The sequence below is a fragment of the Argiope bruennichi genome, chromosome 3 (assembly GCF_947563725.1).
Source record: "Argiope bruennichi chromosome 3, qqArgBrue1.1, whole genome shotgun sequence".
Taxonomy (NCBI): Eukaryota; Metazoa; Arthropoda; class Arachnida; order Araneae; family Araneidae; genus Argiope; species Argiope bruennichi.
The window spans coordinates 72,723,819-72,750,762 of NC_079153.1; the positions used below are offsets into that span (position 1 = coordinate 72,723,819).

The 26,944-nt window shown below is 25.7% G+C and overlaps 1 protein-coding gene across 1 annotated transcript; it reads left to right on the forward strand.

Annotated features, from left to right (window-relative positions):
- The first annotated feature begins 122 nt into the window (after positions 1-122).
- Positions 123-25,438, forward strand: LOC129963207 (TBC1 domain family member 30-like). The gene is made up of 10 exons (XM_056077385.1): positions 123-239; positions 2,249-2,370; positions 8,397-8,522; positions 10,748-10,933; positions 11,822-11,990; positions 15,863-16,034; positions 16,564-16,669; positions 19,549-19,753; positions 20,546-20,731; positions 21,138-25,438. The coding sequence occupies exons 1-10, from the start codon at positions 137-139 to the stop codon at positions 21,641-21,643; spliced, it is 1,881 nt and encodes a 626-aa protein (XP_055933360.1). The 5' UTR covers positions 123-136; the 3' UTR covers positions 21,644-25,438.
- Positions 25,439-26,944: the final 1,506 nt, after the last annotated feature.

A 26,944-nucleotide genomic window follows, 5' to 3' on the forward strand; every position in this document is an offset into this window, starting at 1 on the left:
TGCCCATTAAAAGTTATTTTTAAAAATATTTTAAAAATTGATTTGCTGATTTGTGCAGTGATTTTGATTTGCTGATTGTTTGTTGAATAAGTAATTTTTATTTTAAGTAATTTGGCATCAACTATGAAAAACAAACATGAACAATTTAATTACGTCTGCTTTAAAAAATTTGTCCATAAATCCAAAAATGCCGGATTTATCATCAAGCAAAAGCTGTGATAATAAAATAAATATAAAAGGTGATATATGAATTGTTTAAGAATGTTAAGGAATGCTTATTTTTTATCAAAATAGCGTGCACTGAATTTCTTGCGCGTTTATTACATTAGTTTCATTTTATTGAACTGTCTGTGAGAATTAGCAGTTTTGTTTTGTTCTCTCTCTTAAAGATATTAATATAAAAACCTCAAGTAAATGTAAGTGTTTGACTTGAGAAATATTAAATGAAGCTATTTGATTCTGATCTGTTTTGATATCTCGCACGCTACTTTGATACTTATCATGTTTCTTTACAATACAGTATATTAATGCCATCGTATTTAAATTATTACAAAGAAACGATTATTTTTATTTTGCATTTTTTATTCTATTAAAACGATTTTTAAAATATATTTTTGATATGCACTTAATTATTACTTGTTATTAAAATTTCAGATTTTACAATTTCAAAACTGGATGATTCAGTTCCGAATTATAAATTAATCGTGCAAAAGAGAACCTATTGTACATCGCATCGCTCTAATAATAATTTGAATATTCTTATATCTGGAAGTTGGAATAAATTTTTGTTATCATACTGTTTTGATTGTGACTTATAGGAAGGAATGGAGGTTTGTTTTCCGGCATATGCTCCTGAACGAGTTCATAGATTGGGACTTATATTTTTCCTGTACTATTTGATTGCAACTATTAGCATTAACTCGTGATTTTAATTTTAAAATAAGTTTAAGTTTTAAATTGCATCCAACTTAAATGTAAAATACTTTTAGATGCTTTAAGTACTCTTTTAATTTCTTTTTAGTTTCTAGATAGAATGAATAAAATAGTGGAATGTATGCTATATATAAATATAATCTTTCTTTGGCTTAGAAAAATTGTTTCTTAATTGCTCAATGCTTTCATTTGAATTACATTCTTTCTTTCAGCTTCATTATTGAAAAGAAAATATTCTTATGATATACATGTAATGTTAATGTTTAGATATCTACTTTTATTCTAAATTAGGAATTAAATTTCTCTATTGTTTTTAGATCTTTCAAGTTTTGATAAATTCTTTAATTATAAAGTATTTATATTTAATTAAAAAAATTAATTGTACAAAGCTTTAAATTTTTGAATAAGTCCTTGCACTTATATTTAAATTTTTCAGTTCATATTCAAACGAATGAAATTATTATATATATTGAATTATCATGATTTAAAAGACAAATTAAAAATATTGATATGTATAAATTGCAAGATTTTAATTCAATAACAAAAAAACGGCCCCCCCCCCTTCTTTCTCTATAAGCAATGCAAAACAACTTTTTTCCTTAAATGATTATCAGTGCATATATATCCTTAATGTATCCAGTGCATATATTCTTCAAATAATTATCAGTCCTTTTTTATATCTCACAATTAATAAAAGTTTAGTGAACATATTTTGTAATTAGCAGTATAGTTTTGAAAGATATAAGAATGATAGTCAATTTGAATTAAAGAACGAGGCACTTTATAATAAATTAATAAAATTTCATTCAAAAGAAATTTATTAAAAAAATATTGGGTAAAATCATCAAACATAAAAACATGCCTATACTTAAGCAACTTGTTTATTAGAAACATAAATAGGTACTTATTGATTTCATTGAAATAATTCTAATTTTGCTTACTTGTTAATGTTTTTGTTTGATGAATAACCAAAATATATTAAAAGAATAATATATATATATATATAACAACATGTGAATATTTTTTAAGTATATTTCCAGAAATATAAATTGAAGTTGAAAAAAAGGTCGGGAATATCCGTCTATGTAATTAACTTTATTTTTTAAATTATTAGAATGTTAATGTTACTCTGCTGATTTGTATATAACAATTCAATTATAAATATTTCCAAAAAAAAAAAAATAGCTTACTTTTTCAAACATTTTCAATAATAAAAAATAAGATTTCTGTGATTTTGAAGAAAACTACAAATAATTATAATGAAAGGTATATTTTCTTCTAATAATTATTTCCATTTGCAATTATTGTGTCTTAGGTGGGGATCATGATATAAAATTGAATTGTAGTACAGATGGTTCCAGTTTTGTTTTATGGAAGGATGCAATGAAAATGGTTGCTCGTCTACCAGATGGAATACCTCCTGATTTTAGAAAGCAGGTTAGTTTGGTGTGTAATCTACATATTAGCAGGTATTATGAAGAAGACAAATCTATTGTATTATTAATTATTACTGATCAATGTTCCTTAATCCATAGATTTTTACTCATGAAAGGAAGATTAGAAATAGCAATCAATAATGGGATCCTTAATACTTTTTTGTATTCAGTATTTGCAAGCAAAAACTTATGAAAATCTTATATTAAAAAAATAAATGGAATATGGTGAAAAAAAAATTTAATTGACTTTTTATTTATTCACCATTATTTAATTTAAAATTGTTTTGACTATTATTTTGTGATTGCAAGAAAAGTTATAGAAAAAAACTTAGGTTTTCAGATTGTTTTTTTTTAACCTTATTTCAAAGGATTTGGAATGAAAAAAAAATTAAGAAGTCCTTCTAGAGACTTAATGAAAATTATTTGATAAAAATTCATGTTAGTGTTTTAATCTGTTTACAGTAAAATGTAAATCTAGCAAGAATTTGGTAATGTCAGAGGATGATGCACTATGACTGTCTCAGCATGCACCATTTCCATATATGTGGAGAGTATTATAAAATTGAATTATTTATTCTTCTTTCTTGAATCATTTGTTTTTTTAAAACTGAGAAATTAGGAAAAAGTGTATGAATTGTATCAATCTGGAAAAGTCAGGCAAAAGGTCGATTTTTTGATAAAAATATCTAAAAATTAAGAAAAATTGCCAAGAAGAGCATTTCACACTAATCATGCACAGGATCTGCAATTTTGTGCTATCATTTCTATACATCTGAAACTTAAAAGTCTCCAAAATGATCATAGCAAAGCAACCCAGTGTAGCTTTCTTTCAAGGATATGATGACATTTTAGAATTTCATTACAATAAAAAGAATTACAATAATGATATATGCTATCATTACAATAAGCTGAATATTACTAACAGTAACTTTTTGTGAAAAAGAATTGTTTGTGATAGCATTCAAGCAAATTGGGGGCTAAGTAATTTTGAAGGGTTAAGACAATTGATTTTAAGTGTGAGGAATTCATGGACTAAATATGTAAATATAGAAAGCAAGAAAAAGAATTAAGTGAAAATTTGAAAAGAAAAAAAAAGGAAAGCTTCAGTATCAGCTCAAAGAATTAAAAGCAGTGATGATAAAAAATAAATTCTTGCAGCAGATGAAAAAGAGAATTAAATGCTGAAGAAGAAATTTCAAATCGAAACATTTTGCAAGAATGAAACTTTTAAAACTTTTCAATTCCCTTAAAGAAATTAATTATTTTAAACCAAATGTGTGTTTTTAGTATTCAGTAAATCAGTATTTTGGTTTTGAAATTAATAATTGATTATATGATTGATTATTTTTTGTTGATTATTATAGTTGATCATTTTTATTGTTAATGGCAAGCATTTGTTACTTGAGTTATCTTTAAATTAGTTTGTTTCATTTAGCATTATTTATAATAATAAGTGGAATTTTTAAAAAAGTTTTATTCATTTAAACAATATATAAATTTTTTGATTAGGGTAAAAAAAAAATTATGTTTTATTAAACAAAAAAATAAAATAAACTGTGAAGCAATATTTTGGTAATTTTTTTTTATTATTTAAAGTTTTGCTAATATGTATACATTAGTTCATATAATCATATAAACTTTATTTTTATGCTTCAGCATGTAATTCTGGTACTTATATCGAGTGCACTTATTAATTATTAAACTGCTTTAAAATTTTGAACAAAAATCATGATCTTTACTGTTAAAATAATTTAACTCGTGTCACAAATAGTAGTTTTAACATTAAATTTTTCTATATAAGAAATCTAATATAACTATTTAAGTAGTTTTTTTAGGATGTTTTCGTTTTTTTAACCAACCAATTAAGTGTGCTCGATGTGTATATATATGTCAATCTAAACCTTCATTTTGACATAATCAATGTGTAATTTTTTATCTAATAAAAATGAAATATTTGCTTTATTATGATATTTTGCAAAATTTACTATGCAACTATTTGTACTGCATGCATTATGAGTATGCATCATTGCTTGACTTTAAAAAAGATGCCTTGAAGGACTTTAAAAAAGTAAACTCTGTATTAATTGGTTATAAATTAAATTTCATGCAAAATATGTTTTTAATTTAAATATATAAAAGTTTTTAGTAATGTATATTGTGCATATACAGTGATTCTGAATTTAGAGAAGACCAAGGTACTAATATAATTAATAGCAAATGATACAAGTTTAGCCAGGGATTATATATATATATATATATTTAAAATGATATTATAAAATCTAATTTACATGTTAATTTATTTCCAAATTTTTATCTTAATTTAACCCATATTAATTTTATTCTAAAATGGTCTCTTATTTCTTGATCCAGTTCCAACTTTTTTTATTTAATTAATCCTACACAAACTCAGTAAAACTGCTTTAATTGACAAGTTCCTTGATTCAAAGTAAGGGATAAAAATCCTTAATGCTTTGAAACATTCTTTTAAAAATACCTAAATTCCCTTATCTAAATGACACATGTTAAAGAAATCCCTATCATAATATAAAATCACTGTGGAAAAACTTTCAGTCTTTTTTGCTCTCTTCTTGTGTTGTAGACTGACATATCTTCTTGTTTCTTTCTTGTACATAATTTATGCCTCCTGGGATGGAATAAATTGTAAATTTTAAAATTTCAAAAGTGTCTTTTGTCTTTAGCCATGAAACTGCTTAAAAAATGTTTTTACAATTTAGTTAAAATTGTAAGGATATTTTTAAATATAATTTAAATATCTTATATTTAATATATATTCCAAATTTGTATCTTCATTTAACCCATATTAATTACATTCTAAAATGGTCTCTTATTTCCTGATCAATTCCACCTTTTTATTTAATTAATCCTACATAAACTTTGTAAAACTGCTTTAATCGGCAAGTTATATTCCGAGGGAATATATATACATATAATTTCTGTAGCCACTCTGATCTGGGTATTATTTTTGTATGCAAATATGCTGTTGGAAAATTATTATTGCATGATATGAATTACTTTTCTTTCATATTATTATATTGGAAATGCATTTAATATTTTCAATTTTTATTAACTCAGAAAACACACCAAGGCACACAAACTCGCATCTTTGTAATAATCATGTGCACTTCAAAAATAGATGCAAAAGCAGAATTTTGAATTTGTTTAATAATTCTTTATTTGTCATCATTCTTCTTCTTCTCTGTTTCTATTTGAAAATATTTATCAAATTCAAATAAGATTGGTGGCATATTTTGACAATTTACCAAAAATTTAGGCCGTTTTTAATTTCCTCTTTTATGAATTTACTCAAATGATTTTAATAAAATAATCAAACATACAAGTTATTCATTTATGAAACAATATTAAATCAATATCATGACACCTCCTTTTGTCTAAATGTCTTAAATTGTCCAAGGATTGTGGTTTATTTATATCCAGAGTACATTTGCTTATTACAGATTTGTAATAATATTTATCTTATCTAATAAAATTCATTTAACTTGTTGAGATTATTTTGTTGTGTTTGTGAGACTCAGCATTTGAGAATTGTTAGTTTCTGTTGAAAGTGTTTAATATTTAAATCTGCTAGAATTTTATTTAGTGATTCTCATCCCATAAGTATTGAAAGATAGAATGGTGTAACTCAAATGATTGAAACATTTAGGAACAGTATGTGTTACTAGATGAAGTATCTGTTACTCTGTTGCCTATTTTAGGTCAATTTATTTACAAACATACCATTATTAAATGATTAAGAATGTAATTGGCTTTATATTCAAATCCATGTTGAATACATTATGACTTCCAACATTTGTTGTCTTCTTATCCATCCAAACCTTACAAATTTTTATTGAATTTCAATTTTTAAGTCTCAAATTATTAGCTAAATATATGGAATCCACACATTTATAAAATCATACCTTAATTTAGTGCTTTACTCTGCCATACTTAATATGCATTTTAATTATAAGAACACTAAGAAAGGTGCTCAATTCAGTATTTTTCTAAAAAACGGTTCATTTTTTAAATCACTTTTACTACTATTTTAAATACTTTTAATGTATAATTATATTGATAAAAATTAAAATATTTTCTTAAATTAGCTTAAAAGTGTACTATGGTAATAAATATTTTCATAGATTTCTTTAAACAAAAATATTTATTATAATTTTTAATTGAATCAAATACATCCAATTTGCCATTAAATAATAGGATATATATATATATATATATATATATATATTTCTGTTAAATTATTTATATATAACTTCAGATCCATAATTCCATAAAGTTATTGAACATTAAAATTGTGTTATTTTGTCTTATATATGTTCTGTTCATTATATACATATATATGAACTTTTGTAATGCAGACCAATCTCATAACATCATTGCGCTACTAAAAACATAAATGTATGATCCATCTATTTTTTAAATTTTGCAGTTTAGTAACTTTAATTATCTTATATACTGCGTAACTGTTAAATAAAATCCTTTTTCTTTAGTTTATAAAATGAAAAAAAGAAAAAAAAAATTGCACATTAAAATATTTGATGAAGCAATGAGAACAGTTTGTATTTCAGGATAGTGTGGCAACTTATACATAAACAAGATACAAACATATTCATCTTTATTAATAGTAAAGATTCAATCAGTGCCTCAATTTAAAACTATTTAATTTTAGACTGAAGTTGTCTATATTTTTCTCTTTCTTCTTTAAATTGTTGCCTTATAATGCAAAATTAGGTAGATGTAACTGAAATAAAAAGAACTCTACTTTCCAATTTTTAATACATATAAAATGTAGTTACATTATTATTACAGTATGAATGAATAATTCTGAGTACCATTAAAGTGTAGTATTTAATATTACTATTGTATTATAATGTTCAAGTTTCATCATCTCATTCAGATTTTGTTTTTATTTCTCATTAACACTTTTATATATAAAAACAGCTGTAGTAGTTGTAACAGTTGAGTTGTAGCCCTTAAAATTTTATTAGTACATATCCTAAAAGTTTCCCTAAAATAAGAAAAACCATTTTAGCTTTTTTAAATGTTGTTTTATTAATATGATTTTTCATTTATCACAGTGATTAACACTTTAAAGCCTTAACATCTGCTTGACAGTTTTGTATTGCATACAGTTCATTTATTAAATAATACTTTATCTTAACTATACTATCATAATAAGAAAGTTTAGGAAAAACGGGGATAAATGCAACCATGTTATTATGATAGGTTTTTTTTTTTTTTTAAATAATGCATAACATTTTAATTCATTCTGAATACATATGACATTCTCTGCATAAATAACTTATCCTCTTAAGTTTTTCAAATTCAGGAGCTGATCCTTTTTTTATGTAGATTTCTCATACATTTTTTTGTGTGTAAAATGAAAAATATTTCTTTTGTAGCATGGCTTAATACTCATAGCTTTAGATACAAATTTGAAATTCTGTTATATAAAATAGTTCTTTAAGCTGGGCATAGTGCATTTTTTTTCACATACATAAATCATTTTAAATTGCCAAAAGAAATAAATCTATTTTTTACACATATATTTATATTACTTTCATTTGTTAATAAAAGAAGATAAAAAAAATTTATATATATATATATATATTTGACTTTTAAAAAAAATTCATCTTCTGTGCATAAATCCCAATTGCAAGAAAAGTTTTGCAAAAACAGAAAATACCATGTATCTTTGTTGAGAAAAAATATTTAAAAAAGTATATAGCTCAATTTTGTAAAAATTTCTTCTGTTTTTTTTTAATTATTTCTCCAAAGGCAATTTAAATTTTAAATAGTATTTATATATGTCCAACAGTTACAATTGAAATAATTTACTAACCAAGAGAGACACGTTGTGTTTTAAAAAATAACATTAAAATACAAATTAAAGTTGACATTATAAATATTTGCACATTATTTAACAAAAGGTTTAGAAATCTGCTTAAAAATTTTTTAAGTATTATTCTCTAATTTCAAAATTTATTTTTTTAGTTGTGGCTGACACTAGCTAAAAAGCATCTTGACAGCAAAAATATTGATCTGAAGAGAGCATTTTCTGTATGCCTTAGTGAAAGAAGTGATCCAGAAGATGCAGATCTCGGGACACAAATCATAAAAGTATTTAATAAATTGTGTTTTAATTAGTAAGTTTTAAATAAGGTATACAGATTTTTTTATTTAGTCCCCTCCCCCTTTTTTTGAGAATATAAGGAATATAGCACTATTAGTTGTTTTTTTTAATGTTTTAATCTTAATATTTATGGAGTAATCAGCTAAGCTATTAACAGAAGCTTCAAAATAAAATTCTTGTGAGAATTGAAATTAAAATAATTTGTAGTAATTTATACTGTAACATACATTTTAATTAAAGCTGAAATGTCGGAATCATAATTATTTTTTTTAATCCCGTATAGATAATTTTCTTATCAATTTTATCTGTTCTGTCTGCAATATTTTTGTATTTCTCTAGATTTTATTCTCTGAATTTTAATTATATACATTTTAAAGACTATTAAAATGCTGATAATTTTTTATGAAATAATTCACAAAAAATGAAGGGCAACAATTTTATATTTGTTACATTCAATCAACCAGTTGTAAATTACAAAATTGAGGGATTTTTATATATAAATCATCTATAACTTTAGCACATTATGTTTTTAAAAGTGATAATGTTCTCTCATCGATATTCTCTTATTTTGTACAATAAAGTATTTTTTGTTACATTTTCTAATGTAATGTGGAAAATCACATATGCTTTTTGATCATTTCTTTTTAAGCAAATATATCCAAAATTTCTTGCAGCTCTACAGCTTTGATATTAAAGTGAAATTCATTTACATAGCTTGTTTTGTTTTAGAGTAGTGTTGAACTCAATATTTAGTAGGAAGTTTATAAAATTATTGTGTTTAAACACATATTTTAAAGCCTTATCAGATGGGTAAATACTGTCTACACTTTCATGGACAGTTTTCCATTTTTGCCTGCAGACAACCGGTCAAGCAAGATCTTTGTCATCATGAGTCGTTTTCAACCACCTTGAAAATGTTGAAGATAGTGAGTGACAAAAAGATTGTTTGACAATGAAATTCGACCAATCATGCATGGCTTTGGTAGTGATTTTGTTGCCATGAATGGCACAATTAGCACCAAAATGATACTAATCCATAAACATATTTCCAAATCACTCCTTCGCTGTAAAAAATGGCAAAAAAAAAAAAAAAAGAAAAAAAAAAGTTGTATGGAGTATGATAAAAAGTTGGTTTTGATTGATTTTATTTGTGAGTTGGCTGTTTGGAATCCCCTGAATATTCATTATTAAAAAAATTTTTAGAAGAAATTCGTACAAAATTTATCAGAAGCTGAAGAAATACTAATACCAGTAGATAGTCATCAAAAAAAAAAAAAAAAAAAATCAGAATTAAAAAAAATTATTAATGTTTATGTGATTTGTTTTCTTTTTGTGAAATAATCTTTAGATTATATTGAATATTTAATTTTTTAAAAAATAATGTTAGAATTTTTGTTTATATACTTTGAATTTCTAAAATTTGTTATTAACATCTCCCATACAATTAAAAAATTATTTAACTCCTATGCTGTTGTGAAAATTAATAAGGATCAATTCATCTTCTAATTATTGGAATAGAGTTCAGCAAATTATATAGTCATATTTGAGGGAATTGTAAGATATAAATGTTTCTGTTTAATATTTTAATGGGAGTAAAATATTAGTGTAGTTTTTATTTTTAAAGTTAATTGCACACACATCCCCAAAGTCGCTTTTTTAGTGTATTTCTGTGTTAAATTTGATATTCACAATTTAATCTATAAAATATCAGTACAGACACATTATGCAATTATTAAATTTTTTTTGTACGTAAACCTGTTATTATTACTGAAAAATTAACAAAATTGATGGGACAGCAATATATCTTAAGATTAATAACAAAAACAAAATTGTTACTAAAACTAAGTACAGAAAAGTAAAAAAACTAAAAAATAGCAATAAAAAGTCATTATAAACAGTAATATACAGAATGTATGAACCGGAATCCCATTAACGAAATGAGTACGATATTCACAAAACAGGAAGAGCGATTTTGGGTTTACCATACAGCAAATGCCCGCATGACATCACTACATATGTTTTTCTGTGCACGTTTGTCCATGAAAGTGTAAACGGTATTCGCCCATCTGATAAAGCCTTTAGAATGGTTTGATAGTAAAATTATTCATTATGTATTGGAAATGCCATATGCAATTATAAGAAATCTTGGAAATACATATAAGTGTTTAAATTTTTTCCCTTGATTTCTGTAATATTTCTGCACATATTTTAGGATCTGCACCGTACTGGTTGTAGTCCTTTTAGTGGCGATGTAGCTGAACAAAACCAAAGTCATCTGAAGAGAGTCCTTCTGGCTTATGCTAGATGGAATCCCAGTGTAGGATATTGCCAGGGATTCAACATGTTAGCAGCAATCATATTGGAAGTTGTTGATTGGGTAGAAGAAGATGCTTTGACTGTAAGTAAGATCTCCTTTTGACCCACTCTCAGTTTAAATGAAAAGACAAAAGAAAACTCAAAAAAAATATTTTTAATATTATTCCTGTCTTTAAAGAATTGGGATTAAATTGAATTATAGTGTTTTTTATATATTCGAGTGATTATAATTTTAGATTATATTTATTTCAAACTTATTATTTATATATGTTTTCTTTCTTGAACTATATTAACCTATATGTTTTGTAAATGCATCATTAGCGTTATAAAAATTCTATGCCTTGATCTGATTTAGAGATACATGTTTGTTTGTTTTTTGTTTATTTAATTTTTCATATTTTAGAAAATTCTTGCCAACTTGGAAAGTTTGTGTTCTTCAGAATTGATATTTTCCCCCCAAAATCCTAAACAAAAATTAGAAGAGAAAATGTTTAAGAAATTTTTTGTGAATTCCAGGAAATTGAGAACTTTAATTAATTAATATGTTTTAGTCTGAAATAAAGCTTTTTTTATACTGAAATTTTGATAATTTACTCCCCATCACTGTATGTAAATGTGTTTATATGATTAAAGTGATTAAATAATAAACAGTAATTATCTGTGATAAAAAAAAAAAACTGAGCTTGTTTACAATACGAAAATAATATTTGTAAAAGATATTGTTTCAAATGAATTGGATCTTAATATCCTAAATTAGCAAATAAGAATATGAATCCAGGAAAATATTGATTGAAACTACTGTGTTGGTAATCACTTGCAAGATATTGATGTCTTTCCTGTTTTCATTTTGGGTGATTTTACTATTTGTTTGCTATTAAACATTTAGCGCCCTTTATTTAATAGTTTTCTTTTTAAAATATTGCCTGTATTTTTACTTTTTTAGTACTTATTCAAATGTATTTTCTTTTAGGTAATGATTTTTTTAATTGAAGAAGTGTTGCCTGAAAGTTACTTTGCCAACCATTTAAGAGGTTTGTCTGTAGATATGGCTGTTTTCAGAGACCTACTGCGTTTACGTCTTTCTAGTCTTTCTGCTCATTTAGATAGACTACAATCAAAAACTCAGGATGCAAGTACAGGTAAGTATTCTGTTAAAGAAATTTAAGAGTATAATTGCTTCAGATAATTTTTTTTATTTTTTAACTACACTTTTTTTTTTCAATATTTACTATACTGTTTTGTTATTTGTAGGAAGGTATATATAACTTTTTAAAAAAATGTTTTTTAAAATTACAAAATACAGAGATGTGATTATTTTATGGATTCAAGGTTTCTACTTTCTTTTATTTCTCTTCTTTTTCTGCTTTTTTAACAAGCAAACAATAAAAAAATTCTGCAATCTATCACAAAAAAAAAGATCTTTCTTCAAAAACTGCATTTATGGGGTATGGTGTTAAAACACTTTCCATTTCAGCTCCAAAGTCAAAATTGGATTTAATAAAGAAATTCTAAAAAATTTATTGAAAGCATTTTTTGAATATTCACAAACATTACGGAAGATGCTCTTGGATAATTTGCTGTTACAATCTTTAATAGCAATTGATTTTATTTGTCAGAAACATTCTCTTTGACAATAATAAAAGGGATTCCTGATTTGGTGACTAATGCCATTAATGTTGCAGAAAGAAGTGCTCATGCTTTGGAGACACTGAATAACTGGTAGATGGAAATTAAAAATTCTAAATAATTTTCATTAGTATCAAAAAAAGGACATGTGCCATGCTCATCTGCTTTCATGGGCCAAAAATTGAATCAAGTTTTAGTATCATAAACTCGGTGGTCACTTTTGAAATAAATAGACCAAATGTAGAGTTATTTGTACCATTCAGACTATGAAGTATGAACATATGTTTTCAAAAAAAAAAAAAGTCTGCTGATCAATTATATAAAAAGAAAGACTGTTTAAATATAAAGTAGACAGGAATATCGGTAAAAGCATTCAACAACAAGTAACTACAAAACAGAAGTTCATAAAAATAATAATAATGTTTGGGATAAGCAGTCAAGTTCAAGCAAAATACGTTTAAATTTGTCCTGTACAATATACTTCTTAAAGTCTTTTTTTAGAAAATCATTTGGCAGTGATTTCTTGCTTTTATAAATATTTTGAAATGAATATGAAAACCAATTGGTTCTGTAGTTTTGGTAATTTTTCTATACATTGATTATTGAATTCATACTTTTTTCTTTTCTTTCTTTTTTTTTTTCCCCCTTCATGCAAAGTGTCTTGTCACCTCTTTTTTTTTGGGGGGGGGGGTTAATTGCATCCCTAAAAATAGTTGCTTTATTTTTTATATATTTTATTGTATATAAATATTTTTATACGTTTTATTGTATTATATATGTTTTATATATTTACTTGTTTTACATACAAGCATTGGTAAAGGCAACCTATTTTAAACATATTCTGTTAAAGAATTGGACTTTTGTACAGTATTGCGGTTTAGCAAAACATTTTTTTAATCTGGAGGCAGTAAAGTTTAAATTTTTGATAATAACAGTTGGAATTGCTTATATATTATACAAAATGAAGTGTTTTTCGAATATCTTGAATCTTTTTTTTTCACTAACTGTGATTTAATGAGCTTTATATTGAACCACAGCTGAAAGTAATATCCATAAAATGACATTAAAAATAAAATGACAGTATCCTGTTCTTGCTTCTGAACCATAATGGAACAGTTTCTCTTGTAATATAGCTCTAATTAATAAATGGCTTTTGTATTCTAGATTTCTAGTATATAGATGTAGCTGGACTTGTTTTCATTATTGAAAACTCATATTTCTAATTTTTTTCTGTCTAATAATCTATGATTTTAGACTCATTTAATGAGTTACTGCTGCTACTGTTATTCCATATATAAGCACTTTTTTTCTTATAGAATCTGATTTCTTTCTTCTTTTGCGAGGAGAGAAAGGCAAGGAGGAAACAGAAATAACTTGAACTTTGTGCTTTTGTGATATATTGACCAGATCACTAATTAATTAATATCAGTTGTTTCTCTATTCATCTTATAATTAAATCATTAATGTAAAAATACAGGTCATTTCTCTTCAACGAGTTCTATATCTTAATAAGCTGAATTGCATTTCTGTGTTTAAATCTCCATATATTGTATTTGAAATATATTTTAAATAATGATATAAAGGGGGAAAATCTACAAAATGCCCTGTTTTGAATATTTAACTTTTGAAATAAGAAATCCTTTGGCTACTGTAAATTTGCATTATTTGTTCTTTTGGTATAAATGTTTTTTGCTGTTTCGTTGTGACAATCTATAAATTATGTATGCTAGTCTGTGAACAGAATCTTGCATGCTTATTTCTGTTGGTTGAGTTAGACCATAAAACAGTGACTCATTTTTTTTTTAAATATTGAATTGAAGTAGTAAAAGATATTAGACTATAAGAATATATAATTTCTTGCATTCGAGTTGATTACTATTCTTTTTGAAATGCCAATTTCATATCTAAGAATATTGTAGAATAATCAATCATTTGAATCTTATAGATTACATAATTTTTTATTTATTGAAAAGCATTTGATATTACATTATAGCTTGTTTTTTTATATATTAATCAAGAGAAATAATCTACAGCTTTCATTATAGAATTTCCAAATAAAATTTGAAGGATTTAATAGCTTCATTAATTTCTGAAGTTGACAAACGTAAGCAAATTTAAAGGTTTCTTGGTATTTTTGTATGCAAACACTTGATGTGGCTTAAACTGCAAACTTTGTAATATTTTTAATTTTTAAAATGAACTTTAATTTATTTTCTTCTTGTTTTGCATATTCTTTCTCTTTTAAATATTATTCAGGTATGTATTTAATGATATTTTTTTTATTTATATCCTAATTGATTTCCTATTTTCTTTATGAATTAATCCAATAATTCTAAAATTTTCTCTTATTTCCTTATCCAAATCTTTTTTTTTTCCTTCTTATTTAATTATTTCTAACACATGTTCTAAAAAATTGCTGACACTTAGTGCTATAAGTGAAAAAAAAATCCTTAACATCCCTATTATTTCTTTCAAAGATACTTAAAGGAAGAAGTTCTCAGACTTTTCTCTTTTGTCTTGATATAAATAGATGCATTTTTATCATCCCCCCCCCACACACACATTTGTACAAACCATGCCCTTCCCTGGAAAAATAAATTGAAATTAAATTCCCAATTTGTCTTCTTTTTGGCCACCCTCATCTGCAAAATTATGTTATACATAAATATCAATTTATCTGCATTTTAAGTAATTATTTACCAATCATTTGAGTTTCATTTGACTTCACACTAACTTTCAAGTTGCACAGGCAGTTATTTTCTCAGAGAAATCTTAACACACGTCAAAAGTCATATCAGCATATTCCTTTCTAAAGCTATATAGTCACGGCTCTTACAAAAAAAAAATCATAATATTGGATAATAATTGAACTGTTTCAGTAACATCATGAAGAATAAAAAATATTATTAAAGATCTTCACACCTGCTTCTCTTTAAATTAAAAAAAAAATGTTATATATGTACGTATATATTCAAGCTATAAAATTTTGTTTTTAAGAGAGGGATATTTTTAAATTAATTTTATTCTTTTATGTCAAACAGTAATTTTTTTTTAAGTTAATGTATTACATTTCTTTTAAAAACAGATGCTCCCATGATATTTAACAATTGCAGTTCTACTTCCATTATTAGAACATACTTTATTATCAGCACAAATGAAGCTACAACTTGTTTAAGTATCGAATGGAAAACTTTGCTTTGCTAGTAAATCAGCATGTTTCCTCTAAAGAATTTTTTTATTTGGTCAATAGTGTTTTCATTAGGCTAACAATTGCTTTGTATAAAAAGTATTTTAAAAAACTAAACCGTTATAAGATAATAGGATTTTTTAAAAACTTCTCTGATTAATACCATTAATTTAACATCATATTTTTTTCTCCACATAGGTCATATTTATGAACCTCCTTTAACTAATGTTTTCACTATGCAATGGTTCCTAACCCTTTTTACAAATTGTTTACCAAAAGACACAGTCTTGCGAGTATGGGACCTGATTTTTCTAGAAGGGAATGAAGTTTTATTGAGAACTGCTCTTGCAATATGGGATGGATTAGCTGAGTGAGTTTCTCCTGATTTAGTTAAAGTTTTTTTATGTATATATAATTGCAATGCATTTTAAATTAATAATTAATAATCATCCCTGTTACTTTAAAATAATAGATATGAATTTATTTTAAGGAGTTATCATACATATGCTATATTCATATCTATGATTTTGATTTTCTCCTATTTTTTATAATATTTGAATTAAAATATAGTTAATTTTCATACTATCATAAAAGTATTGTAGTCTTAAATTACAAAATTTTACATTTTGCTTCTGAAAAGGAAAAATTAATACCTTATTTGGCATGAAGCAGCATTTTCCCTTGGATATTTTTGAAATGTTTCTAATATATTTATAAAAAACTTCTAATAATCTCTTATTTGTTTTCTTGGAATTTTTGCATTTTGAAAGAAAGTTAAATTATTCCTTTTCTGTGATTTATTTTTGTCAATATTGGTTTATTAATATTGTATATTAGATACTTTATTATTATTTTACAATTTATATCATATGTTAAATTTTTCCCCATTTCATATTTAGTCGAATTATGGCTGTTGAAAGTGCAGATGAGTTTTATTGCATTATGGGTGTTTTGACTAGAGAAATTCTTGAATTTGGATTGATGGATGCTAATATGTTTGTGAAGGTATTCTCTTTCCATCTTATATTTTTGTATTTAATATGTTAATCTGTTTAATATTGTGCTCTTCCCCCCCCCCCTTATTAAAAAATGTTTATGGAAATGTCTATATAAAAAAGAAAAACTTACTTTCTGAAGTTAGCAGCAATTATTGTCTTATTTTTGTTGGTATTTGTATGAATCGCATTCAGAATGTTCTCTTTTGAATAGTACAATGATATTCATTCCATAGAAAATTAATTTTATGATATTGTGTTATATTCTGGAATTAACTAGCAAAAACTCTCATAACTTGATTTCTGACTTTAGATGTTTTAAAATAATAATTTTGCAATGAGTAAATTTTTTTGTTATTATCTTTTATGGATTGATTTATTTTTTCTGGATTATTACCACAGTTAATCTAGAAAACGCAGTCCTGCAATGTGTATATTTCATTGGGATCCACATGTGATTACGCAATATATAATGCACATATATCATTTTGAAAAGCAAGCAAACTTAATATATTTTATTAAGATAACTTATAATGGCATTGATCTCCTGAATTTTGTTAGAAATATTATATATTTCTTATATTTTCCAGTGAATGAAATGTAATTTGAGATTATTTAAATAATTAATCATCATGTGTGTGTGTCATTGTTATCTCATTAATGCCAAAGAACAAATGGTATATAATATATATTGATCAAATGATTGTAGTTCAGCAAATTACTAGTATAATAAAGGTTCCAGTTAGTCTCAGCATACAGTGATATACATCTGTGTAATCATGGATTGAGCAATTGTTACATTGTCCACTTTTCTATGACTTGTCCATTATAAATTTGTTCTGTGTTGATTTAGACTGATCTAATTCAATGAAACATTTTTTTTTTAGTTGTTTTAATGGTAGAGAGCATAGTAGCTGTTACTTCACATGGTAAAAGCAAATGAATTGTTGAAAAAGTAGACCAATATAGATATCTGTGTATATTGTGCTTCCTATGGATAGTAGCTTTTATTATCTCAGAAGTAGAATTGTAACAATCTGTTTGATTTATGAATGTAGATTGATAACTGGAAAAGTGGCAATTTAAACCACCATCAGTAGCACAAATACCATGCTGTTAAAATTCTCAAGAAGTGAAAACTATATTTGGAAAGACATACTGATATATTTCAGTTAATTATCCAACTTCCAAATTAAGATTATATGAACTGTATCAAACTGCTGTGTTTTTACTTCAGAAAAGTATCTTTACATTTCAATCAATTAGAAAATAAATCAACATTATTCATTGCATTTTTTTCTCTTCATTAATTTCAGTTTTTCTAGATTTATTTTATAGCATTTTGTGTGTGTGTGTGTGTGTGTGTGTGTGTGTGTGTGTGTGTGTGTGTGTGTTTTAATTTATTACAAGTGATTGTATGCATATTTATCAGAAGTTTCAGATCCTTTGCTTTCTCTAGAATCTCTGGAATTTTTTTTCAGACATCTATAGTATTTGTTTCAATTTCTTAAAACAAATATGCCCTTATATATAATTATTGTATAAGATGTTATATCTATCAAATACTGTGAAACACCATTTATGCATTTCTCATTTATGTCTCATTTTATCTCATTTCTAATTCATTCATAATCAATCATTTTAGTGAAAGAAACTTCATTAATACCAGACAAAGGTCAGAGATTTTCAATTATATGTATTTTTCTCCTTTTTTAAAAATTCACAGATTTTTTGTCTAGAGTGTTATTTATCTTTAAAGAAAAAAACTTTTCAAAGAATATTTAAATTTTGATATCGATAACGAAATTTCAGACTTAATTAATAGAAAGCAAATTGTCAGTGTTAATTTAGATGACAATGAAGAGGAATATAAAAAAGCTGTGTGATCTTTATTTAAAAATTCAGTGGACTGGATTGAAAATATTCAAATTTGTTTTGTTTTGTGAAAAAATGAGTGGAACAATATTCAATGAACCTAATTTGATCCATTAATAATCACAGACAATCAGCTTATAAAATAATATTTGAAGGTTTTTTTCTCTCCTAATTTTATACCACTTTTCCTCAAATAAATTGTATTAAATAAAAAATATATCTACAGTACACAATATATGCAATAAAAAATTATTTTTCTTACTTTGATAAATGCTTAATTTTAAGATTTTTAAGATTTATTTGTTTTTCAATATTATCAATTAATTTACTGCTACTATCTTTTAAAACTTTTAAATAATTACTTTTAATTATATTAAATGCTAATGACATTTAATTTGTAATAATTAAAAATGTTTATCAAAATTTCGATAGTACATTTTTCATTTATATACCATACAAAAGCATATAAATGATGATTTACTCTGTATAATTAAATTAGTGAAAATCCAATTGTTTTTAAGATACATATTTTTGCATTTGTACTGCATAAACATTATGGATTATTTGAAATTTTGTGAGATTTTTACATTGTGCTAGTTTCCAGGATTTTTGCAATAATCTTGCAATTACTACTGATTTAGATAATCTTTTAAATTGTTGCTTCCTTTTCTTCTGGTGTTCAGTGTTGTCATTTTATTAATTAATTGTTTTATTTTGAAAGGAATAAAAAAAGATCAATTTTCAGTTGTCATGTGGAAATTCTTAATCAAAACAAAGGCAATAAACTATTGGTAACCAGGATATGAATGGCATGACTTGTTGAGGATTTGATTATAAGATTAGTTCAGTTTGGTGCATTAATTAGGAAATAAAATATGAATGAATAAAAACATTTTTTAATGTTTCATTCTTTAAGATATATCTCATTCAAAGGATAGTATAGTTCATGATAACAATCCATTTTATACTTCCCTATAATGAAAGAGATAACAGATGACGTAATGCTACTTACAGACTGTGTGCACCTTGGCTCCTTTTCCTTTTCCTCAACTGCAAGAGTTGAGAGACAGCTATACCTACAACATACAGCCTTTTACTTCCTCTTGGTCTTCTGATGCAGAATCACAGATTTTCTCTGGAGAACCAGATGATGAAGATGAAGATCTTAATACAGCCAAGTGGTACTTTTCTAATGAATTACAGTGGTATAGGAAGAAAGGTATTTTTTTTTTATGCTTTTGATTAATTTTCATTCTACTACGAGATACATTTAAAATTCTAAAAACTTCTAACAAATGGTTTAAACAATTATAGAATTATGTTTAAATGTCTTGTGTGAATTATATAGGGGTAAATATGTTTTTTTCACAGTAATAAAATTTGTTTTGACTGTTTCATAAACTTTATTTTTCTTTTGTCATTATACTTTGGGAAAAACTACTTAGATAAAGATTAAAATTTTAAAATTGTGTAAAACTAATATTTTTTTAAAAAAAAAAGAAATTCATTTCTATTGCTTAAGATTACAAAAATAAGATACTGATTTAGTTTCTAATGAAAAGTATTTTTGGTGGAACACATGTGAACAAATGAAGAAAAGTGCATAATTTTATTTTATAAACATCAATAATCAGGTGACGTAATAATTATATTTGAAACCTTTGCACATGTTTGTATCATTCAAAGATTGTTATATTATTTGTGTTTTAATAAAAAATGTAGAATAAAATTAACACATTCTTTTGCATGGAAGTTAAGTTCATTTGTAGAAAATAGTAGAATGCAGTTGCATAAGAATATATCCTAAATGAAACATAATAAATATGATTGTAGTATTTTAGTAAATTAAAGAGGCTTTCGATAAGTTTCAAAATATAGAAATTTTTTTAATAAATCCTTTGTATTTAAAAAGAATGTTTTTATAAAAGTATTTTATTTTAGGTAACTAATTCTATAAATTTTATTTTTTGATTTATTTTCTTTAAATTCTGGATGCTATTTTTCCATCCAGGTTTAGTTGGTTCAGCAGTTGCAATGGGAAATATTGGACCTGGAGCATACAGCTCTTCAGAAAATAATTTTCCTTTGTCATTCACCAATTTCAATACTGAGAGAATGACTTTAGATATTTCTTCTTTAAAAAAGCAATATATGAAACTCAGGGAAAGGCAAAAGCAAGCTCATGTAATTCTTACTGGTAAGTTTTACTGGCATAATTTAAATATACAAATCTGACCCTAGAAATGATTTAATTCCTATCAATTTCATTTTTCTTTACAACTTTTAAGATTCTTCAAGATTTATTTAATGTTTTAATATATCTCTTAAGAATATTCTGAAATATATATTTTAAACTACAAAGAATAAGCATATTTTATTAATCACTGAAATATGTTAAAATGTTCTTTGGTAAGTGCAAATTGTAATGTTATAAAAGAAAATTCATGCACCCAATATTTTGTATATTTTACATCTTAACTTCTGCTTAATTTTTTCTAATATGTGAATTAATTCTTCGTATTATAAAAGTAAAAATTAATCTCTGAGAATTCTGAGGAGTTGGGTAATTATAATTAAATTTATCTTTTTATTTTATTCTGAAGGTGCCTTCCAAAATCATTTTCAAAATCGTCGTCGCAATTCTCTTGCTGTCAATCATCTCCTGATGGGTAAACAGCCTCTTACCAGGAAAAAATCCCACCAACCACAATTTGTGTTTGCAGAAAAGAATACCACCTCTAAAAGTTTTCAAGAAGGCAATGCCAAAACAATGAGGAACAATGATAGTGATGATGAGAAAGACAAAGAATATCTGGAAACTTCTCATCCCATACCTTTTCAAGTTGAAACAGTGCCAGAAAATGTTTTCAGTCTAAATGACACCAATGGTCCTTTGGCTAAATGCTGTGATAATAAAATTGTAGCTTGTAAACCTAGAAACTTGAGTGCCATTTCCACATGTTCCTCTTCTGAAATTGTGGGGAATAATTGTAACTGTAGTTTATCATTTACTTGTCCTGCTCATGTTGATACTTCCACTGATAAACCTGCTGCTGTGAATCCATTTCCAACAAGACGGCGAGTTGGATCCATGAAAACAAAGAAGTAGATTCAGTTTAATTTCCAGTATGTAAAGCAGTAGATAAATTCTTGTACTAAATGTACATTGGAATTTATTTGTGCACTTTCTTATGTACATCAAAAGCAACAAAAAAGGTTTTTTTTTTAGTTGAAATTTGTTAAAACTTTTATCATATTTTCATTGTTTTTTTTTTAATAATCTTTTCTCACCCAATCTCAAATTAATAGTCTGAAAAAATTAATGAAATTGTACAATAAATACACTTACTTTAAATATTATAACAATCATAAAATTTTTGAAAAGATTGAAATGAGGGTGTAATAATTTAAAGTCCATATATGTTGTCCTCAAATCTGAGATAGGGTTGTGGTGACCTGGTGGTAAGGTCTCGGCTTCAGAATTGGAGGATTTTAGATTTGAGACCTGATTTCACCAAAGAACCATTGTGTAAGTGATCTGGGGCCTGCTAAATCCATCGGGGCCAAATGTCCACCCACTGGTGTGGTCTGGAAGTTTGGAGAGGAGGTGCCAGCTCAGATGTCGTCCTTGTCATCTGATCGCAGTTCAAAATTATGAGGTCCGTCCCAAAATAGACCTAGTGTTTTAAAATGGGACGTTAATATAACTAAACTAAAAATTAAACAAACTCAAATCTGAGAGTGGTAAAAAAAAAAAAAAAAATGAGAAATTTTTAATACAAAAGTACATTTTAAGTGTTGAAAATTTTCGTATATGTGCATTTTGCTCATTTGATACATTTATATTCCCTTTCAAATATCAAAAGGTTATTTAGCTTTTCTATTGTTAATTTTAAATACGAATTATGGTGCTTCTTGTTTTGTTGTGCATAGTTATATCTTGTTAAAATATGTAGAAAAATATTAATCATATTTTAACAATTACTTCTCTTTTTTTATTTTAAAATTTCATTGTGACACTTTTTTCTTTTGACAAAGAAAAAGAAGAAAAAGAAAATAGCATCATAAAACTATGAAGCACATTTTATGTCAGATTAAAACTCATAAGATATTTAATACAACTGAATTGTAATATTTATTACAATATGCCTATCACCAGCTTGCACTTTTGTGCTAGTGCAGCTTTATAGAAAACCATCATGCATGGTAATTTGCATGCAATGTGTAAATAGGAATAGTTATGGTTGCAGTTTGATGTTACTGTATGTGCTTATACTATGCAAGCAAGTGTAAAATAAGGAATCAATTTACTATTAATCCAGATGTTTTTATTTTATATCTAATCTGCTTTTCATTGCTTTGATGGTTATCAATTTAAAAATAAGTCCAAGAATGTGTTTAATGTTTTTTACTTTCATGCATCACTTGTATTGCATATTACATTTGCATTCAACTTGCTGCAGAATGTTAAGATTTATGAAGTGGAATTAAATTCATATTGTAAGGTATCTAAAAATTTAAGTCTAAAATATATAATTATGTCTGAAATTGGACTAAGCAATATATCTGATCACAGGATCTAAATAAGTGATTATGAATACGTGTCAGACAATGGCTCAGTATAAATGCCTTAAGGGTACAAAACTCTGCTCAAAAAACATATTTCTTATAAAATACTTTTTTAATTTTAAAACTAAACTTGGATGGCATCAATATTGATGCAGACTGTCATTCCAGATGAACAGATTGTCTATAAAATTGAAGTTTGAAATGAATGTTCTACTATAGGATTCCAATAATACACATGTTATGGTATGTTTTTACATATTTGTCAATTTCCATGTGGAGATGTTTTATTTTAAAAGTATTCCTTAAATAAGTAGCTCAGAAATCAGAGTCAAAATGGGGTATAGAAACCCAGGATACTAGTCTTAAGAGGGTCATCAAGATTAAACAGTAATGCATTTGTTATTTTTTAAAGTCAAATATGATAAGGAGCTGAAAAAAAATAATGTACACCTCATGCCATTTACATTTAAATCACTAATGATGATATTGGAGGTAAAAAAAATTATATTAAATATTCAATTCCCTTTACTCTTGCTAAGTTATTCTTATAGGCTTACTCTTTTGGCTCCAATATCCTCCTTTGATTCATTTTCTACATCACAAAGCTCCCTCCTCTTTATTCTTCATAATATATTATTTGTCTAATAATGATTAACACATCATTTAAAATTTTCAAAAGAAATGTATATAATTTGGGCAAATACAAATACTTCCCAGTCACTGTCCACAACTAAATAATAAAAACTTCCTTATTCCAAAGATGAAAATTCATAACAGATATACTTACTCATGTATAATTTATAATTTTTTAATGGATTTTCAATTTCCCATTTATACATTCGATTTTCTAGGAATTTATAAAGTCCAACAGAAGATTTATTTATAATTTTTGCAAAGATTTATTTCATTTTCTTCATTTATCAATTTCTAATTTTAGCCATGGAGCTTAATATGTATAAAATTTGCTATTAAACAATTAGGGAATGTGAGATTGACTATAGGTATTTTAGTCAGTATTTTTTTACATAAAACGGAATTAGTTTTAAAATTTGAGTACAATTTAGTATAATCCTTTACTCTGCATGGCCAGTATGCGCTAATTGATTATTGGCTAAATAAAATTATAGATATTTTCTAGTCACCTACACTTGTTATTACATTTTTAAATTCAGTATTTGTTGCATGTGATCAAATGTTGTAATGAAAAATTATTTTCATATACCTTATTAAACTTGTAGTTTGTAATTTACGTAGAATGTTATATTATCAAACATTCCTAGTCATTTTTTTCACTTGTAGCACAGAAAATTTGTGCTGTATCTTCCAGCATTTCATTTTACATTTATAAAGCATTTATCTGTGTTTATATATTGTGTCTGTGATTGAACAGAAAGTACATTTTTTGAATGTTATAGGATGAATGCACATTGAAGCCATGATATGTTTTAGGCAAGTTTGTTGAAAAAAGTCATGCAATGTCATATAAATTTGACAGATTTGGCTTTGTTTTTTCATGTAACTGTTGTATTTGTAAACAACTGTTTCATTTGTACTTTTATAATTTTTGATTTAATTAACATGTATTTCAAAGTCATATTGCTTAATTTGTTTCTCAATATATTAGTTTTGTGTCTATTACAGTTAAAATTGTTTTTATACTTGCCAAAACTATGCAATATTAACTGTTTTTGACTACATTTATGTATAGTACTGCATTTTTTAAATGTATTTAAAAATAGTATTTTTAAATTAAAGAGAATACTCAAATAGATTTGTGGACTTTTTTTAACAATTAATTCCCTGCCTTGAAGCAAGAATATGGCGAATGTCTTATTTCTGGAGGGATTAATATCAGAGACTGCATTAGTAGGGTGACTAGGAGAGTAAACACCCCCTATCAAGAGAAACTTGCCCATGGGCAAGAAATTGATTATCTCATCATCAAACATCTTCACCATTTTGAAATAGTTGTGGAGAATTGGGCTTTAAGAAATATGATAATTGAAAATGATATTAAATTTAATATATTTTGAACAATCAAAATATCTAAGTAACGGCTTAAGTCTGCAAAATGATAACATTTGGCAAACTCGTCGACAGTATAACAAGTAACAAGATATTGCATTTTGCCGATAATTTTTCCACAGCCGACTAAGAATTCAATACGATGGATGCCCGCGTTACGACTACGTTAAGCCCGCAGATTTTTAGATATCTGAATCAAATGTTGTTCATTCAGCTGATAATTTGTACTATGTTTGACAGAATAACAACTTGGCATTAAGAGAATAAAATGCTGATTTTTTTTTTCATATATATATTTTTTGCTCTACTGCTCTTTATTTTTTGGCTAAGATATCATCATGATTTATGAAAAATTGGGCTTTTATTTTCATTCACAATTTCAATTACCTGTCATTGGAATTATACGTATTTTATTTTAATATTCTCTAACTAAAATCTGATTAATGGTTAAAATTAATAAACACAGACTATAATTAATGACATTCTTACTATATGCATGCTAAGGAGAGTTGCTTTATGATATCCAAATTATATCAATTTGCTATAAATCATTGAAGTAAGTAAATTTATAATTCTGAATTAGCCTTATTTAACAATAAAATAACTGTTTTTTCACTCTAATTTATTAAACTACAATTAGGAAATATCACTTAATAGGCGATAAGAAATAAATACAATGGGGCATTGTAGCTTTTTATCTACATGAAAAGATCTTATCTAAGTATGCTTTAAACTCGTTAAATAAATTAGTACTTAGATATTTGAGATTCTACCTTCAGTATTATAACTATGTAAACTGGGAATGCATTTTTTTTTCCTTCAATTTTTCTCTGAATTACTCTTAACAACAAAAACTGTATAATTCCAAGTGTCTCTAAATTTTTAATAGACTTTTGACAAAGGAGTTTTAATAAAATGATGATTAAAATATTTATTCATAGAATATTTATACAGAATAAATTTTTAAAAAACAATGCATGCAGTTGGATAAACCAATTTGGGGGGAGGGGAATATTATCTTGTAATAACTTTTTGGAGAACACATGCTTAAAAATAAAGATAGGGCAGTTCAAATTCAAGGTCTAATTGTTTTTGAATAATTTGGTTTGCATTTGGCATTTTGGTTTTATTTTACTTTATTTGTTGGCTTTTGGTTTTAAGTTCTAAATATACTCATTTAAATAAGTACATAGAGAATATAATGTCTAAGCATTTTTAAAAAAATATATATCAAATATTTTTTTTATTAAATATTTTGCAGCTTTGAAAATTTTTTTTTAATAAAACTGTTTGAATTTAGTTTCTGCGTTGTTTTTTTTTAATCTAGCAGCCATTATAATAGCATACATTTGTTCATTTAGCATAATGTCAACTAGGCACAATCCTTTGAAAGTTAAATGCTTTCATTGTTAAGAATGCGTTGGCACATGAGTGTGAAATACACCGAAAGAACCAAACCAGGTACCTTCTATCTTAAATGTTGAAGTGAAGAAAAGGAAGAATTTATGGAATATTATTTTATGAAACATTCCTTGCTTGAAGGCGATGGAAGTTCTAATGTTCTTCAGGATATCTCTGTCAATAAATGTTGTTTTTTTTTCTTTCTGAACTGAAAGGAGTTTATAAGAATAAATATACATTTTTTTTTCTCATATTTTTTCTTGCATTGACAGTGTCTTAACATATCAATTCTTTTTGTATAATTATATATCGTTCACTTTCATGAACATTAACTAAACAGAAAACTTTTAATGAATTTTTAGATACGGTTATTTTATTTTATTAAGTACTAGCCGCCTTTGGCGACCAGCCGGTT